The sequence below is a fragment of the Pyxicephalus adspersus genome, chromosome 3 (assembly GCF_032062135.1).
Source record: "Pyxicephalus adspersus chromosome 3, UCB_Pads_2.0, whole genome shotgun sequence".
NCBI classification, from domain to species: Eukaryota; Metazoa; Chordata; class Amphibia; order Anura; family Pyxicephalidae; genus Pyxicephalus; species Pyxicephalus adspersus.
Genome location: NC_092860.1, coordinates 124,252,076 through 124,272,579, shown reverse-complemented (window position 1 = coordinate 124,272,579; position 20,504 = coordinate 124,252,076). Strand labels below are relative to the sequence as shown.

Genomic DNA, 20,504 nt, shown 5'->3' with positions numbered 1-20,504 from the left:
TATATATATATATATATATATATATATATATATATATGTTTGTATATTTTATTCTAAGTAACTATTTCCAGTAATCATTGATAAAATTAAATAATGTTTGGCAAATAATAGTTGTTTAATCTTAAACAGAGACTAATGCATACAGCACTGCGGTATTTTCTGTAGACGTTTCTTGCTGATCTGACTGTACGTCTCCCTATTTTAGAATACTTGAAAAATTCTGTACTGCCTCAAGCTTAAGAACAACTCACAACAAGCTTAAGGTTTACTCCACCATTCTTTCTATTGAACAACTTAAATCAATTTTGCAAACCCTTTGCTTTTATTAAATGTAAAATATTGAAATGAATTCATAACAATCTTTAAAATCTTTATGTCTAAATTATAGATACCATTTTCTCCAAAATGCATACATGTGATATAGAATATTTATTCTATTCAAATACAATGTTTAATAAAAAGTAGAAGAAAGTAGAACTAAACCCTTACCTTTAAAAAATCTTGAAGATTTGTTTTGCAGATGGTCTTTTTGCAATAAAATTATTTCCTGATCACAATGGTTTTAAATACTCTTCTTTTCCCCTTCTGGATTGCTGAACTTTGGCCATCTTGATTAGCCTAGCTGGGCCGGGTTGGGATGACATAACTCCCATGCATGCATGAGAGGGTTCATGGTTTCCCTACAGCCCAGGGGATGCCAGGATAGATAGCAAATCCCTGCATAAGATAAGGATCAGGCAGGTAATGGGAGCATCACCTGTCCTCTAGGAACCTACCTGATCACAGATTTTTTTTTTTGCAGAACTATACTTCTGCTTTAATGCAACATCCACCAGCAGTACATACTCCCCTTTGCTCCTCAGTTATTCTGATCATCTGCTTAAAGTGAGGAGAGTCCAGTAAACTTCACATCTCAGTAGCTGGAGCTTACACAGAATTGAGGACTGTCTCCATACCTCCATGTAACAGCCTTAGGTAAATCAGTGTGACAAAATTGCTTTTTTTTGGTAAAATTTGGATGTTCTGGTGAATGAAATGCTCTACATGCCAGGGCAGCCACCCATAGTGTGTGGAATTGTGTTCTTTTGTACCACATATTCCATCAGATTACCTGATATGAGCAGTTATATAGGTCTCACTGTTACAATGTAAATTGCAGCTTTTCTTTAAACGCAATGGACCTACTCAAATACTATTTTTTCACTATATGACGTCACAAAATAATCTGGTATGAACCTCTACCAGTTAGATATTTTGAAAAGAGAAATATCAACAATTACAATCTCCGTTATATTGACTGTATATTTTTCCACTTTGTCGCATTGCAATGTTTGCAAATTTGAAGTGCACTCAAAGAGCAAACCAAATCACCCATGACCAAGGCTTACCAGTCCCCACAACTGGCACCCATTGCAGCATGCTTTAAATACACAGCATGCAGAAAGGAAAGGTGTTGGTGCTCAGCAGTGACCAGCCCGACTCTACTTGGAATGCTATAATATAGAAGTGCTGCAGATGTTAGCAAGCGGGGAAACATGATGGAAAATTCCATTTAATTTTACATCAGACTTGAACATTCATATTTGTATAAAAAAATCTATGTGAGTTTTAATATATATAAAGATAAAAAAAACAAACATATATTCACTGTATTTATGTTGTAGATATTTACAAAAAAAGGTAATCAAAAACATAATATTTAAAAAAATATATATATTGTGCTTGCTGCACCTGACCTTCACCCACCTACACAATTACAGATCACTTGATTATAACTCATCAAACAGTCACCTTTCAAGACACAATAAATGTTCATTGTTAAAAAAGCTCAAAGCAGATAAAAGCAGCAGGTTTTTTTTAAGTGAGATTGCACCAGTCAGAACTTGTAAAAAAAATAGTTTCTTGACAGCAGCATTCACAGGGTTGTCACATAACCTATCACACATAGAAACTGCTTAATGGGTGTAGCCTATAGAGTCATATTAGTGTGGTGCAGGCAGGGAAGGGGCAGGACTGCTGTGTTTAGTGTACAGGAGGTGACAACACACTACCAGGAGATTTCCAGGTGGACTCAGGAGGGAGAACTCAGGAGAGATATTCCTGGATTGAAAGATGGGAGAGGCACCACCTATTATCACTTTACCAGCAGGAACAGTCTGCAGCACAGGTTAGTGACTCTGATTTTTATCCATCACCTACATTTAAAATAAAATACATTTTTTCTAACTGTATATAACATCTGTATTATTACATCTGTGATCAATCAGTGTTTCTTCAATTGGTTCTAATATTTTACTTTACAAAAAGCTATACCTTCAGCAGCTGCTGAACATTTACAATCTATGTCTTGATCTTTCCTATACATAATAGGGTTATTATTATAGGATTTTTTAGGCTGGACCAGCAAACCTGTGCTTGCTTTATACAACAGTTTTTCATGTTTCCTTTGCCATGATCAGATCAAGCAATTGGAGTAAGATTTGTATTTTAAGTATACCATTCCCAAAATTCTAAATTATAACAGTGATATGTTGATACCGAATTCTTACATGAAAGGTGAGATGATGAGCTTTTACATTTGTAGTAATATCATGCTGGTTACATGATTTGATTTAAAAATACAGATTTTATTTGGATGGTAACAGTAAAAAGGAGCTGTGATGTCAGGGATAATAAAACTATATATTATTGCCTAGGTGTTGCGCTGTTTCCTGTGAGATGTCATGTCTCTGGTATGTACAGGTGATTATAGGTGGGGGGTTATAATGGAAGATCAGGTGAGCTCAACAGTGACTCAGGTATGGAGGAAAGGTGACGGCTGAATACTGAGGGGTGGTGCAAATTACACAAAGAAATTTTGACATCAGCACACAGAAATGGCTATGCTAATATGTCATGTGTGCACAGCAGAATCATGTCTACATGCTGTACAGGCGATTTAGTGCTTGGAGCAGTTTAAATGACTGAACTGTGACAGTGTACTGACATTTTCCACTAATTGCATACGTATGTCTGTGGAAAGTTTTTTCCAAGCAGGGCAGGGCGGTAATATTTTTTATTCGGGTAAAACATTCTGTTCAGGTTATAATAACATCTTAAAACTTCACATTAAACTGACTCAAAGCTCAGAGAGGTTGGTATACAATGAGGAAGGCACAACTGGCCCTAGGGTTACCTGTAACACCGATCCTTGTTACAGTTAGAGTTAAAGTAACCGCAGTAACAGTGGTCTGGGTATAACACACATTAATTGGTCCAGTCATTAGGGAAGAAAAGCTTTTCTTTAGGACTGTGTCACTTTTTAAACAAAACACCAGTACTCTAAATTACTGGATTCTTGCTTTACTATAAAAGTCAGAACGTGCAGAAAAAACATATTTGGGGTCCACGCAGGGTCCCTTCCTCAAGGTAGCACTGACAGCCCATCCATTTTATCGGGCTGCTTAACAAATCGTGCCCCAAATCAGAAACAGCGAATGTGTTTCATAGTGGAGATGGAACCTTACTCTGATATACGTCATTATGAGTATATATGATTTATGTCACCACACATGTATACATCACTATGTTGCCTTGAAGAAGGGATCGTGTGCAGCCCCCAACACAGGTTTTTCAACATGTTATAAAAGCGCTGTTATAGAGTTCTACATGGCACCATCCATGTTTGTCATTTTCAGTTTGCTGTAAAGAGTGCATTCCTATCACGGAAATTGTGTCACTTTTATTCACATAATAACCTTTCTTAACCAAGCATGTTGTTTATAGGGTATAACAAACAAAAACACAGCCAGTGATGGACTATATTAGGGGCAGAACAGATGGCTCTTCTTTGGCCCCAGACTCTTGACCAAAAAGTTTTGCACTTCAGTGCCTTCCATAGTAATGGTCCATTAACACTTTATTGAAGTGTAATGCAAAACACATATGTATCATGATCCAATTAAACTGGTTACACAGTTATATATTATACCCTAATTGGAGCATTATTAATATTATTATTATAATTATTATTATTAATAATAAACAGTATTTATATAGCGCCAACACATTACACATATCGCTGTACAGTAAATAGAGATCAGTTTTTTATTCACCAGTGATAAAAGTTTTCACTTTTTAACTCCTAAGTACAGTATAAGGATGTGTACACACTTGCAATTGTCACTAGTTTGTGATCACTTTCAGCAACAGTAATTACTAACGAGCACTGTAAAGACAGCACTGTTAATCCTATAGTGGTGAGTACAAGTGGGGGACAAGCGTATTCCATGGGGAACAGCAGTGGTCATTACCTGTTGTTCATACAGCAATCCAACCGGATAGATTACTGAGCGACATCAGGGGAGAGCTGTGCAGTTGCTAGACTTTCACCCAAAGATGATAATGAAGTTTTATCTCAGGTAATGAAAATCCAGCTTCTATACTTAAACAGGATGCATGACGTAGGTATCCAGGGAGGCTCTGCGCTCCTATCAAGTCTTGATCGCCGAGGTGCTGCACCTTTTTTTACTTTATTTAGAACGGTTGTCTACCCTTCTGTGTAAAGTAAAAATGTTGAGTTTAGGTACGCTTCAAGTACAGTAGCACTCAAATATTTTTAGTAGCTAAATCATGATATTAAAATAATTTGTGATTATAGAGTTGCAAACCATCGCTACAACAATAGAAGGAATAGACTTGTTGGTGTAACTAAGCTATAGATTGCACATGATCACTGAATAATCCAAATGTAATCACTACCTGTGCAGTGTACAATATAGAAAAATAAATGTTTCCTCTGTGTAGCAATCCGTTGCTTCACCTGAGGCCCAAGCAGATGTTACTGAAATTTACTGATGTTATCTGTTTAGGCATGACACTCCCATAGCAAAGTACCACATTCACACATTGCAGCGCACTATAATGCACAATACCAGTACTATGTGTCATCTCATAGAGACAAAGATGTGAACGGGCCACAGCACCAGGGGGGTGTCTGCCTGTATTGAAGTCTTGTCAGTATAATCCATTAACATCAAAGAGATGCCAGTACAAACTGAGGATACCAGTGCAAATGGTGAAATCTTAGGAGATCCAATTTGTTAGTTCCTTATTGTTACTGTTACTGTGCTGTTTTCTGGCTTGTGATCGGCAGTTTTCTTATTGTGAGGAGACATCCACCTCTGAGTGATTTTGTTAGCTTTTCCATAAAAATTTGGTCTCAACATTTTTCTTGACGAAGCGTGATTCACCTGCGGAACTCGTCAAAACAAGATTTTGCTTGACTTATGCGAGACCATGTTTGATATGGAAAAAATATGTATTCACTTGTGTGATTCTTTTATTTTTATCCTAATTTTCAAAATACAAGTTATATTTTTTTGTTTGTTTTATAATATGTGACTGAAAAGTCCCTTAACTTATTTGTGATGATGGGAGGAAGTTGAACATACTACCATTGTCAAATTCAAGATTTTGAGTTGTCCACAATTAGGTGACAGAAATACTTGTTTCAGGGACAACGAAAATGTGTTGCACCTTTAGAATAGGAAATGAAGGAAAATCTCTCCTACAGACAGTGAAAAAGGTGTTTTAACCCTTCCTACTTTAAAGAAAACAAACCAAATTTTGACCTTAGATAGACTTTAATTTTTGTTTCTTATTGCATTCATACTTTTTTACCTGCACCAGCAGAATGATAATCTGAATGGCAAATCTTTTTTTCCATCCATCAATCTTTTATAAACTACTTCCAAAGCATGATAAATTATTTTTTTGGAGGATGCCATATATATTGGCTGCAATGATGGCCTTCATGGGTTTCCCAGAGTGCAGGGTCTGATGTTTCCTTGCCTTTGTGTGTAGTAGTCATATTAATGGGATGTGTAATAATGTCTCCTGGAACTACGTTCTGTAAACACGTGAGAAGAAGAATACATTTAATTTATATGCGTAGATAACATTTATTTTAGACATGCAAAAATGCACAGAGGAAACACCTTTTAGTACAACAGAATCACATTCGTATAACCTGTATGAGGCCACACCTGTGTTCTAAAAATAAAAGTAATTGCATAATTTCATTAACAAATGCATGTAAATATTTATCCTCATTACCAGTTTTTGGACATGATTCTCTTCTCAAAGCTGAAGTACTGCTTACATACAGTATATGTAAACCTGTGTAATGTCCTTTAAATTTGTCACACATGCAATTGACACCTACATAGAGTATAATGCCTTCCTTGGCATGCCAGTTGGTGACAGCCCTGGCATTTATCCGGCTGACAGCGACTGATGTAATCTAGCATCTGATGTCTGTTGTAATACCTTTGTTAGGGTTGGGTTTTATAAGAAAATACACGCACACCCTATAACAAAAACAACTGAGAACATCACATACGAATACCAATCACTTTCTGTTAGAGAAAAGTAATGTGATCGAAAGTATTTTAAACATAGGTGTGCTGTGTTTTTTTATTTCCAATTGATTTCCAGTTGATTTCCTATCATTTAGTTACTAATACGAATATCAGTTGGTTGATGGCAAAACTGGCAGTGGATCTGCTTGTGTGTACTAGGCCCAAAGGACAAATTTAGGTTAAGATATAAAGTGCATTGCTCCCAATTCCCCCCACCTATCCAAAGTACCTAACTCCTTTCGCCCAACGTCTCATTACTTCAAGAAGATATCTAAACAGGGGATGTATATACTCAAAGAGAGGAAAGTGGGAAATAAAATGACAATAGGTTGTAGGATAGGGATTGGGGACTGTGAATTTGTATCTAAACATGGACTTTTTTTATGGTGCATTTGGGTGCTGCTGTGAGAGCTTCTATGAGACGAATATGCTACTTTAAGCTCCAGGCCCTAATCATATGAACAGGATCCAATCCAAGAAATTGAGGAACGTATTTGTTGCTTTTTGACCATGTGACATTAATGGTCCTTATTTTTTGTGTGTCTTTTTATGAATCAAATACAGAAATTGAAAGATCCCAGTTTTATGCTATGTTCTCTATTTAATTACTACTTTTCTGCACAATGTATGTTTAGGTGTACAATACAAAACAAAAAAGTATAATTGCTAGGGAGTTTTTAAAGAAATGTGGGCAGGAAAGGGTTTACCTGAAATTTGGTCACATCCTCACACTAAGGCCAGGCAGTAAAGATAAATCTCGTCATTATGAAGACAGATGTCAATAAAAACCTAGCAGAGATTTTATGCCTTCCATTCTGCTGTTTATTCCTCTTTGCCAAAAAGGTGTTTTTACGATGCGTGCTTCTGTTGATTTTCTTTCACCTCCTTTATTTAATGGAGGTGGGGTTATAATTGCAGTAAACTATAATGTTTTTACTTGCAGCAATCCGCTATTTAGGTGTTAGCATGGCTTTACACCTTCTTTTAGTGTATACATTGTTACTGTGTAATATTAAATCAGCTGCAGACATAAAACATAGATTCATTCTAGGCAGCACCTAGGCACTGATAAATGTCTCTATGCAGCCTTTTGCTGTAGTACAAAGGTAGTCAAACTCTGGCCTTTAGGCCAAATATGGCCTAGCTTGTATTCCAGTCTGGCCTAACGCCCCCTAGATATTTATTGTTGGACTCGGCCTAATTAAATTATCGCATTATCGCGAGTTTCCACGAAATCATTGATAACATCGAGTTCCCACACAATAACCCCAATTACTTTGCCTAAAGAGCAGAAGCATGGCACAGCTACCAGTCTCCAGACGGTTGACCTCGATCATTGTATCTTCAACTCCAAATGTACTGACGAATTATTCTTAGTCCAACGCGGCAACAAAGCCCTGTGTTTAGTGTGCAACAACACCAACAGCACTTTCAAGCGGTCGAATCTCAAGGGGCATTTCGATGCCAAGGACGCGTACACGTACAGAGACTACACCGCAGATGAGCGGAAGACTGAGGCTGCTCGCTTACAGTCACGGTTGGAAAAAAACTTTCCTAGGACACCTTGTTTCTTCTGGCCTAGTGTGCCTTCTTCACCTCCTTAAATGGCCTAGTGGTCCAAACCCCGACTGCCAACCCCTGCTGTGGTATTTGGCACTCTAATGCATTATTCAGAAATAACAGAGTGGATTTAAGGTAAATTACAAATAAAATAGGTATGAATAGATTACCAAAAGTACTTATACAGGTAGTCCCCAAGTTAAGGACATCCGACATACAGACTCCTAGATATAAACTGGGCTTCCCTTCTCGTTTGTGTGCAGGACAGAGGCTTGATGGGGTTGAGGGCAGTTCGCATGACTTGCAGAAGAAGTCTTTTGCTGTTCTGTAACCTCTTCTAACTCTTTAATGACCAAGACAAACTCCTCAGTTGTTTCTTTTTGCTTAACAAAGCACAGCTTGCTTCAGAATTTAATAAGGTAATGAATATTTGGGTTTGCTTTGTTTTTTTGTTTTTTTTTTTGCTTTGTGATTGTGATTAACTCACAGTGAGGATTTTATACAGTAACTCACACCTCACTGCCAAATAATATGTTAAAACACATATTTGTCCTAAATGCATTTATTAAAATAATGCACCTGTTCCAACTTACATACAAATTCAACTTAAGAACAAACCTACAGTCTCTATCTCGTATGTAACCTGTAAATAACAGTGGCACAAAGGTGACAGCTAATTTGTTGCCAAGAAGCTGCTGATAGGAAGACAAAACAGACTGATAAAGATTTAAAGTCATCTTTTACTGTCAAGACACAGCTTGGGACAAGTTCAAGATGACCTGGACTCAGATGGAGTAGATTGAATAATGCTGGTCATCAGAAAGAGGACATTGGGGAATTAAATGTAGTGCAGCAAAGGGGTGTGATATTGGGACTGAATATACATCTTGTAACAAAAGCTGATTTTTATCATGCTAATTTTGCTGGATTTCTGCAATATCAGTGGAAGCAATTCATGCACTCAATAGTACCCCACAATTCATACTCAGGTTCTATGTATCAGAAATAAAGTAAGCATACTTCAAATATGATAACAGGGAAATTACACTTCCTGTGCTGCACCTTTTTATTACCGGAAAGGAAAATGAGAAACAAGGATCATGCACGTCAGAATTGTATGGCAGCTGGTTAATATTCTTATCAGTGGCTCATTTATTGTGTGTCTCATGGTTATTTATTTATTTATCTTATGCAATAACAGAGATTTACTGTAATACGGTTCACTTAGACAGTGCCCAGTGCTTCAAGACAATGTGGAGACAGCATGATATTTCGAGATTCTGTGCTTAGTGATCACACAATACATGAAGAAATAATAAAGAAGAAACGAACAGACACAGCAGATCACCTTCTATCCTCTTGTATATTTTGGAGGCTCCAAACAATGAGCCACCATTCTAAGCCCCATGCTTGTGAAGTCTTACCTTTCATGTAGCACTTCACTCTGATTTGACCAGATGTATTGGGAAGCCAGAAGAAATGTGCAGTACAAACTTTGTATTGTACAGTACAACCTCTCTATTGTAATTTTAAAGAGGAAACTTTTGTATCTTTAGTAAATTTGGGCCTAGCTTTGCAATTTAAAATTGCCTGCTGGTGGCCAATTTTACACTGCTGTGTCACCTGGGGTCTCTCAGTTCTTTAAAAAAAACATCTTAGTGTATTCCTATTCACTAGTAAATTACAGCTATTTCCCCTCATTGACACCGCTCACTTTAACGTTTCTTAATTCTGGATGAGAGCTTGATAGAAGCAGGATAGTTTTGCATTAGAGAAAACAGGAATGGCACGGAAGTACTCATGAATTTCTATCTGACAAGCAGGGTGTTACGGTTTCATGAAAAAGCGTGTCTCTGCTAAGGTTACCAACTTACAAAATTATTTTTGGTGAGTGAAATAAGTTAGATTAGGTTGCTGCTGCTATTGTATGTAAGCCTAAAATAAAAAATAAAATAAAAGGAAATATTCCACCCCCAAATCCAATTTCAAATTGTAACTGACATAGCTTTATAGCTTCCCCAAGCATATTATTAAAAAGAATTAGGCATTTTTAATGTTGCTCTTGAAGCTGCATTTATACATGTCTTACATGGCAGTACCCGATATCTACAGCGTTTTTTTTACTGTTAGCTCCTCAAAATGCGTGGAATTTACCTACAAGATTCACTGCCCATAGATCTTTATGGGATTCTCTTTGAGGTTCAGGTTTGCTGAGTCAACAAACCCTTGGCAAACAGAAGGTAGGTAATATCTCCCATTCCACTATCCCAAATGTGGAGATAGCAGCCTTGTAGAAGCTACTTGAAGTGTCTATTGAAAGGCGGCGGTTCCCTGGCACGAGGGAGCGGTAACAGCACCGCAACCTCACCAGGAGTGTGAATGTTAAAAATAACTCTTCTTAAGATTATTCAGAAGAAATGTGAGCTCTCAAGACCTTACAGTTTTAATCCTTTAAACAGGTAAAATGCTCTGTTTAAAATAGAACCAAATCCACCAATAAAATTTTTTGTTACATGTTATTAAATTATTATTAAAACATACCAGATGGGTAGCATGGTGGCTCAGAGGTAGCACTCTTGCCATTACAATGCTAGGTCCCAGGTTCGAATCTCAGCCAGGACATTATCTGCATTGAGTTTACAGGTTCTCCCTGTGTCTGTGTGGGTTTTCTCTGGGTACTCCAGTTTCCTCCTACATCCCGAAAACTTGCAGTGAGGTTAATTGGCTTTCCCCCAAAATTGACCTTAGATTGTATAAATGACATATGACTAAGGTAGGGACATTAGATTGTGAGCCTCTTTGAGGGACAGTTAGTGATATGACTATGGACTTTGTGCTGTGTACCAAATTTTTCTCAACTGAATTTTTAAACCCCTTAATGGTCCTTGTTATAGCTGGTCATGTACACAGATCTAAATGGCACCTTCTTTGGTGGATAGGATAGTTTAGTTCTGCTTTAAATGTCCTTCAAATGTATTGATGGCTTTGTTCATTAGCATGTTTAGGCTCCTTTTAGAAAAAAATCACAGAAAAGAGTTGAATATTTGGCAGACCTTAATTGGAAGGGTTTAACTGACCTAATCCCTATTGACCTAAGGACATCTATGTAAATGTTCTAAATGTTTGATGTGTTGTTATTAGGAAGCAAAGCAATTCCAGAAAATGTGTCTGTATGCCTTGAAAAGTGTGTACAATACAAAGCACAGGTTGAAATTTTGTTGGCTGGATTAATATATTTCCTTACTCATTGTATAGAAAATCTCAATGCACACAAATTTAATTGTTTAATTCTCTAAAATTTGAGCTGGAGCTGTCAAGTTTCTTGTTCAGGATAGATACATGTTCAGTACGCATATAGTGAAAGGAAAAACTTCTAAAACTAGTACAGCGGAATTCTTTACTCTTGACCAAGGCTGTAGGTGACCTATATTTAACGACATAGTGATATACAGTGATTGGAGTGGTTAAGTGTTTGGAAATGCTCAAAGATCTTACAGATCTTCTACCAATGATGCCCTGAAAGATCTATTTATAAAGCAGTGAATCTGATATTTACAGAAGCATTCCCTGGTGGAGAATCAATTACTTCCAATAAAATATATGAATCTGGAAAATTCTCCACCAGATAAAGTTTCAGTGAATATGAGATTCATTACTTTATAAACAGACCCCTAAAAGTATATGAATGTGAACATTTTTATGAACAAAAAATGGTCCTGTCGAAATGATTTTGTTTTTGTCTTCACACGTTAAATCTTGTCTTCACACGTTAAATCTTGTCATTCAGTTAAACATTGTAAATATAATAATCAAACTAAGTAGGATGAAGAAACTAGACTTTTTAAAATTTAACAAACTGAGCAATTTATTTAGTAGATAAAAGATCAATATATATATATATATATATATATATATATATAACAGTAAGGTATAAAGTAAGCATTAGGGGCTAAAAAGGAAAATAAGGGGAAAAATGGGGTAGAGGGAGGTATCCCCCATTATATTCCACAAGGCACATATACATCCCAAACTGCACTTTGCTTTACAATGTGAACAGTTTGCACAAATCAGGGTATTCGAACATAAACCAAACAGTTCAGGTCTGATGGATGTTTTTCCTTCAGTCTGCTGCAATTGCCCGGTCTTCCTCCATAAGATAAACCGCATATTAAGCAGCCACATTTTGATGGGAGCTGCATTAGTAGATTTCCAAACCGGGGAATTAGCAATTAGGCCACATTCAAATAAAGTGTTAGTAAAGATTTATACTGTTTCAACGAGACTTGTAAAAGGCACTTTTACAAATCTCAAAACAAAAGACACTTCTGGGTTAGCCGCCAATGGGAAGCACACATATTTCTGGCCAATGTCAGGTACTTCTTTCCAGTAAAGTTAGATTATGAGCCCGAAAATGTTTTAATGACCTGTTACTCCAACTAGGAAAGATTGCTCCATCACTGGTACCCTAGCTTGGGATAACACAGTATATTTTACTACAACATCAGTGAACTACTTATTTTAGCATTTAAAAAAAAATATATATATATATTTTATTGTTTAGGAAAACTTTTTTTATATATTTTCTTACATTTTATCTCAGCAGTTTATTATAGTAGCATATTCTATGTATATATGGAGTGGCAATCAACAAAATGCGGTGGGATATGTCATGAGGAAAAAATGTTATTGTAAATATATTGGACAATAACACATCATATTACTGACTATAACATATGTACAGATCATTATACTTTTTATCCACAAGCTCAATATGAAATTTCTGTTTGAGTGTTACCCTTTTATGAGCAGTGTGCAGTAAAAGTCAGTGCATATTGATTTATCTCCAGTTCATGTGTAAAAACGTGTGTTTATGTTACACTCTGTTATTAGTCTATGACTTCATGTTTACACAAAACAGACTCATCATATGTAAAGACGAGGTAACATTGACCTATTCCAATTTTAACCCTTTTTTAAGATATTAGCTGTGCTAACTTTAACCAGCCAATAATGTGCAGACAAAACAATCAACTTTTACTTTTATTTACCCTCCTACAAGTCCATTATAGTAAAAAAAAAAAAAGTCAATAAATTCCTAATGTCCTCCAATGCAGCTCAAATTAAAGTAAAAAAATGAATATGTCCATTGACCCTACCCATGTCAAAAACACCCTTGTATTTCATTTTCCATCACTTTTTTTAGTTTTTTTTTTTTTTTAGTTTTTTTAGTTCCGTCACTTTTTTGTTTTCATTTCTATCGATTATCTTTTTGGCATTCTAAATAATAACATTGTTGTATGTTTTTCCTTTTTTAGGAGCTTTGTTACCGTTTATGTGTCCTCAGAGCAATCTCCAGGCATGGTGTGTAATAATGAACACAACCCAAAGTCCTTCGTCTTTCATCTCTGTACAGAACGGCAGCCAATCCACCAACGAGACAAATTTGAGTATTACAACATCTTTTGTAAACAAATACAACCTCTACATTGGTTTAATATTAGCTGTAAGCTCCAGTTTTTTTATCGGGTCAAGTTTCATCATGAAGAAAAAAGGACTTTTACGGTTGGCTGAAAAGGGAGTCACCAGAGCGGGTAAGGAAAATAAGACATGTTTGCTCATGATAAGATAAGCACCATATTTCAGGTAATAGTCAGAGCACATGTTATACATTAATGTTGAGGAAATGCTATGTCACCAGTGTCATGAGCCCGCATGATCACATGACACACACATCACATGGGCCAAGATTTAAATATCTTGAAAGTATTGTAAAAGTTAAATTGGGTCCCTATTTAAAAGTGACTAGGGGTACTTGTGGACTTATATACAGATAACCAATATTTCAAATATCAAATGTGACGCAAGACACTGAAAAGGTGATATAGTCAAACTTGGCTCTGCTGGGCAACACAAAACCGGCTGAAATGAATTCAAATAAATCATTGACTGTGCTGATTCATTTATGAGTTTTACACCTAAAATGTGTTCCATGCCAATACTTCCATGTAAGTAATAAAATCGTTTAGAGATTTTTGTGGGAATGGTGTTTTGCCTTCTTAGTGTTTTCAGTAAAGGAATTTTGTCTTAGTGTAAATATTGCTGCTTCAAATACACAGATGGAAATACAAAGTTTTTTTCAACCAAAATGTACAGTGCCTTGAGAAAGTATTCATCTCCCCCTGCATTTGTCAATACAACCTGGATTTATGTGTGTATGTGTATATATATATTATAACCCATTAGATTGTCACATGTTTGATTGCCCAATTGTGCTCATCTCGTTGGAAAATCTGGCATGTGCACAGCAGTGCCTCAAAGTTATTTGTCAATCCTCATTGGTGGATTGATGAATCACCGATTGGGAAAGAGAGCACAGCGGGGTGCTGCTTACTCCTTCTCCCCCCTCCTTTCTCCATGGAATAAAACAGTGCTGTGTGTACACTTGTCATTGGAAAAGATCAATTCCAGCAACAGTAATGTGACGTCTGTACGAGGCTTAAGTAGAGAGGTACTAAGATAATAATGACATTTATTACCAAAAACTTTCATCAGTCCTTTGCTGTGGTCAGCACTGAAGGGATCATTGTTTTCCACTTTCATTGTGTACTTTCAAAACACAGATTGTTTAATCGATATCTGGTTACAACAGTGCATAACCTTTTTATAGGAGAAATGATAAAAACAAAATGCCTTAACTGCAGAACAAACAAGTATGTGCAAGAGGTGGAATGTGCACTCCTGTAGTAATAGTACTTTATTGTACTTGTTAGGAAAACGTAGTCAAGCCATTTGAAAAAAATTAACAAGTGAACTCTGGGAACGGGATGATTTTACTCCCATGTGGGCAGAATCATCAATCACAGGGAATTCTAGTTCTGCAATATTTTTGGGTAAATTGAAATTTATTGATTTGGGATTTACAATATGTAGGATTTTATGCACAATATTTATATAGTGCCATCATATTACGCAGCGCTGTACAAAATACATAATCATGTCACTGGCTGTCCCACAAAGGAGCTCACAATCCGATGTCCCTACCATAGTCATTTGTCTTTTACACAGTCTAAGGTCAATTTAGGGGCAAGCCAATTAATCTAACTGCATGTTTTTGGGATGTGGGAGGAAAGCCACACAAACACAGGGAGAAAATACAAACTCCATGCAGAAGGTGTCCTGACCAAGATTCAAACCTGGGACCCAGGGCTGCAAAGGCCAAAGTACTAACCACTGAGCCACCATGCTGCCCCTATGTTTATTTACAATATATAAATAAAGAATAATTTTATACTGAAATAAATCTGTATGCTCTTTTACAATATTCTAGTAGCAAAATGTTTCCTTATTTCTACCAAGTTAAATCTTCAAGCCATCTAATTCTAAACTAGGACGATGGTGTCCCCTGAGTATGTATAAATGTGTGTAAGTGTTCTTGACCATTCTTATCACCTGTGCAATGGGTGGTAATTCCTTTAAGAAAATAGGGTAGGATATGTCCTCACTGTTCAGTATCCATCAGTTGTTTGAAATTTATTTATTAAAGCTGTCTAGGGCTGGAGAGGATACACTTTCATCAGTAAAGCTGGGTAATCCAGCCAACCTGGAATGGATCAGGTCCGGCTAACAAAAAGCAAATGACTGTTAAAAAAATCAAGTTGTCTCATTCGGTGAGAAACTTTTTGTTTCTATAACATTATAATCATTGAGACTCTAGAACTGCTACCCTTGTCCAAATAGTTGTAATGCCACTGATTGTTGGATGCCACCCCCACCGATAATCTGCATCTACTATAGAATTTATAAGCTTTCTGGTTATTTACCTTCTGTACCTACTTTGTACATCTCATTTGTACTGTTTAGCTAAAATAAAAATATGTTAAAAAACATAGAGTCTGTATAATAAATACAGAGGTGTTTAGGGGAGCTATGGGGAATGAAGGCGAAACAACCTAAATGTGAAATAGAAAAGATGCAGGTAAAGGAATACATAAATAAATGAAATAAATAGGTAGCAGGCAAAAAAAGAGGAAGGATAGGTAGAAAGCTCTGGGTTATGAAATTAGGTATTGGATATTATGATTCATATTTTGATTATTTCCTGTTGATCATGCAGAATAAATATATCATTGCATATATATCATATATATATTGTGAGCAGAGCACAATTATTTACAGTCATACGAGAATATGTAAAGTGACATTTCATTGAGATGATTTTTCATGCTCTGGAAATATAATGAATTTATTTTTTTTAAGTATTATGAGCCAGAATACACAGAAATTATCTATAGTGGCACACTAATTGTTTATCTATGTAGAATACATGTCAACAATCTGTTTCCATAAATTATATGACTTCAATGGCCACACATAGCTGAACTGGTCATAGGCAATGTGAGTATTATGTCACCATCCACAGATTTTGTTTTGATGATCAATTCATCCACAAGCATACTTATATTTTCCAAGTATACGTGACTATGAAAGGGGGAGATTGTGTTTAGATGCCCTAACACTTATTTTATATTAGGAGAACAATGGGGATTGGTTGGTTCAAGCCCAGTTTCAGCCAAAAGATGTAATTTTGTTTTTGGATTAGGTTAGGGCTCCTATCAGACTTTAGTCACTATATTAATCCTAAGGAAAACTAAAGTAATTGATTATTTTTATTACACAGTGTTTTTATAGTGCTGACATTTTACACAGCGCTGTACAAAGTCCGTAGTCATGTCCCTAGCTGTCCCTCTAAGGCGCTGACAATCTAATGTCCCTACCATAGTCATATGAAATTACCACAGTCTAAGGTCATTTTTGGGGGAAGCCAATTAACCTAACTGCATGTTTTTAAAATGTGGGAGGAAACCCACACAAACATGGGGAGAACCTGCAAACTCCATGCAGCTAGTGTCTTGGCCTAGATTCAAACCTAGGACCTAGCGCTGCAAAGGCCACTGTCATATGAACTTTCTTCAACAAGAACACAGACAAAATGCCATTTGGTAGACCTGAGAGTTTAGAATTTTTAACAGTAGTTTTTTCCATCCAGGTTTTTCTGTTCTGGTGACAAATACCCCTCCCATTTCTTGTATGGGGATCATAGGGACACAATGAGGGAAAATATTACCATTGGGGTTACAGGAATAAAAACCTAGTGAAAACTGCAACCTCCCCACTCTAAGCTAAAGTGAAAAAAAACAAAAACTAGCCAGATCTGGTATCAATCATTATAAGTACATATGTATGTAAATATTGTTGATCCAACCAGCAACATGTAATGAAATGCGATGAGCTTTAATCCCAAATTGTAAATTTACATGTACTCTAGGTAGTCAACCTATGACCTAACATGTAGGATGTTATCTCAAAAGACTGTCCATTTTTATACATAATGCCCCCTATTTATTATGGTGCTGGGATGGAGCAGTAGCCAGCCTATTCAAAATGAATAGGGTGTAATGCACCTCAACACATAAAAAATTATTAACTTAGCATTTTTATGCACTGCAAAAACATCATGAGTTGCAATGCGCTGCTGTCTTCTGTACTACTTTAGACAAGCACTGGGGTACCATTGAGAATGATATGTGAATGGATCCTGACTGCTTTGGTTCTAATGATGAGAGACCATATATTAAAGCAAAGTACAAAACTCTGCATTCTTCATTCTTTATTTACTAGTTGGCATTTCCAATGAATTAAACAGGCGCTTCTATCCTGGAGATAGGAGCGCAGTAACAGGTTCTCTTAAAAATCTTTTTCTCTAGCCAAGAATAATACAAAGCTGACATATTTTTCTTTCGACCTACAACAAAAATTAAGCCCTTAATATTTTCTTTTAATTTTAAGGAAAAGTATATATATTACATATGACTTTCAATAAAACTACCCCGCTGTATGTGTTTGAATTCCTATTTTTATTTTTTAAAACTTAATAAAATATTTCATGTTATGCTTTAACAAGTTTGAACTGTCAAACAAGCATTACACACAATTATAATGAACAAACTCCAACAGGCTGTTGGTATGTATTATGTGACTCATAGCTATTGTTAGTGTTGGTATGTAAACAATAACTATTATATTCAGTTATGTAACAGGAGAGGATACAATTCAACTTGATAATATGTGGATGGGAATAAGGCGTGGGGTTAAGGTTTTGTGCTCTTCCATAAAATCCCTAAACATTGAAAACTGAAAACTAAATGAAACTGTTCTTTGCAGATGCTACAGGTGCTCTTTAAAGAATAAGATTATGTAAAATTGTATGTGTTCGGTAGTAATCATTTTACATTACAACCTTCAACTACAAGAGATTTGGAACATACAGAAAATCACATGGCTGACTCTGAATGTACACAGGGACATAGTATGAATGTGGAACCTTCTAAATATTATGAATCCTTCAAGGCTGTACAAGTGGTGACCCCTGCATGTTATGATATAGGAGGTAATCTCTGTATTTGCTCTTGAAAAAGAACCATTTGCAGGGGTATAGTCATACAAAAGAAGGGGGGGGGGGGGCATGGTACTATCCATGACCTGCCCGCCCTACTACACCCCTGCCTATGTGTCACTCACAGGGGAAGAAACTTCCCCCAGAATGACGTCATGATAGCAGAACCTATCCATTCTCCCATTGCAGGCTCGGGACCTGCGATGGGAGAGTGGGTGGGTTGTGTTCAGACAGACAACCCGTCCACCACCCTGAGCCTGCAATTCCATACATAGGACATGGTCTACGGGTTTGGCTGGTGCCTCCCACCCCCCTGGCTTGAAACACGGACCACCAAAGAATTCTTTGCAAAATAGGAGGCAACATTTGCGTCTATTTCTGAATAATGTGAGGGCATGGTGTTCCCGCACGTGCCTTCCCCACTACACTCCTTTTTGTAATATGTATATATTTGTAATATACAGCTTGCTTGGCTGGTCTTCTGATCTTCTGCCTTTAATACTTTCTATATCACTGACCCAGAATGAGTATTTAGCTCAGGTATTCAGTTATTTGATACACATCTTGTCACAGTTACCTCCATGTTTGTATCAGGTGTGCAACTGACACTGCCAGCCTTCAACAAAGAATCGTCCAATCAGGCTCTGGTGCATACACATCTGGTGCTGGCAAGAAACATAGAAAAAGAGTAGAGTGAGCAGGGGGTGACCTTAGGGTGCTGCTGATGTTTTAGCATCTGGTTTGTTGGCTGGGAGGTGATTGCTTTAAAAGCAGGACTGCTGCTGCATTGTCAAGGTCAAGGACAAGGACAAGGCTGTGTTGTGTAGGAGTGTTACTGCATTGCAGAAAAATGTATGGATCTCTTTGACTGATAAAATCATTTCACTTTATCTCCTGGATTTTTAAAACCAAGGTCAACATTAAGTATTACCCAAGGTGTAAACTTTTAGTATTTGTAATCAATAGTAATAGGTAACTTTACTGATTTACAACAGTAATGTTTGATGGTTTGTAATCATGGTTTAGTAATACCGAAAAGGAAAAATTTCCAACGTTTCCAAAATGAGATGCAATGAAGGTTTTGGAGAATGTGCTATATATCTTTTGTGTTTGTCTTGTTGTACTGAAGGATAGGATTTAAGATGAAATCTTGGCATACTATGGCATACTTCTGGTTTGGTATTTTTCTGAACTGTTAGGAATTATTCTTCTGTGGTCAATTATTATAATTTCATTATTTCTTTAAAAGTTTGGTGATACCGTTAAGCTGGCCATACATGGCTCGGTTTTCCTCTCTGATTGAGCAGTGCATTTGATCGCTTCATTGACTGGACCATAAACTGAACTGAGTCGATTAACTGAAAGTATTAAAGTGTAGAATAGGAATAACTTTGAGGTTGGAAAATTTATGCTGATTCTACCAGTGTCTAGTACAGTCATTCTGTGGAACAATAGGGTTCCTCCCTTCCTGTCTTCCCATGTGATGGGACCTGCATAGTTTGGGGTCTAATGCCACAAGCATGTCCCAATGATTTTTTTATTTGTCTATAATGATTGAATTTGGATCCACCACAGTAACAATGACATTCTTTACACTAACTTTCAATGTGAGGGGCATCCTTCCAAATAATGTATTTTAGGGGTTCACCCAGACTTGGACCTTATTTTAAGAAATGTCCTGGGGCATAAAAGTTGAAAAAGTCTTGATTGATTTCTGTTTGATTATATTTGGGAATGGGCACATATATACCTAATTTTAACTGTACCTCTACATTTTAATGTGGACTGAATCATTACCATACCAGGCCTCTGACCTTTTTTATGTTTGTGTGTCTCAGCCATGTCATATAAGTAAAATGTATAAAGAAAGCAAATATATGTAAAGAAAGGAGTGAATGCTAACCTGCCAATGCAAGTGAACTCAGTGCTCAATTCATGATCATGGTATCTTAAAGTTCACTTGGAAAATTACACAATGGCATTTTTTTATTTTCAAATCCCCTGGTTTCTCACTGGTTTGTTGAAGTGGAATTCAGCATCACTGGCAGTGGGAAAGGTTGTTCCAGTAATATTTCTTTTTTTTTTTTTTT

The 20,504-nt window shown here is 36.6% G+C and overlaps 1 protein-coding gene and 1 long non-coding RNA gene across 2 annotated transcripts in view; one reads left to right on the top strand and one right to left on the bottom strand.

The window, feature by feature from the left end:
• LOC140327810 (uncharacterized) overlaps window positions 1–578 on the bottom strand; it is a 15,106-nt gene extending 14,528 nt beyond the window's left edge. The window contains exon 1 of the long non-coding RNA XR_011920137.1: window positions 490–578. This is a non-coding gene — a long non-coding RNA (uncharacterized lncRNA). The remainder of the gene's footprint in view (window positions 1–489) is intronic.
• Window positions 579–2,011: 1,433 nt separating this feature from the next.
• The window catches only part of NIPAL1 (NIPA like domain containing 1), a gene marked incomplete in the record, with an annotated part of 21,725 nt that continues 3,232 nt past the window's right edge, over window positions 2,012–20,504 (top strand). Inside the window, 2 exon segments of the mRNA XM_072406254.1 lie at window positions 2,012–2,167; window positions 13,277–13,552. Of these exon segments, the coding sequence (XP_072262355.1) occupies window positions 2,113–2,167; window positions 13,277–13,552 (331 nt within the window).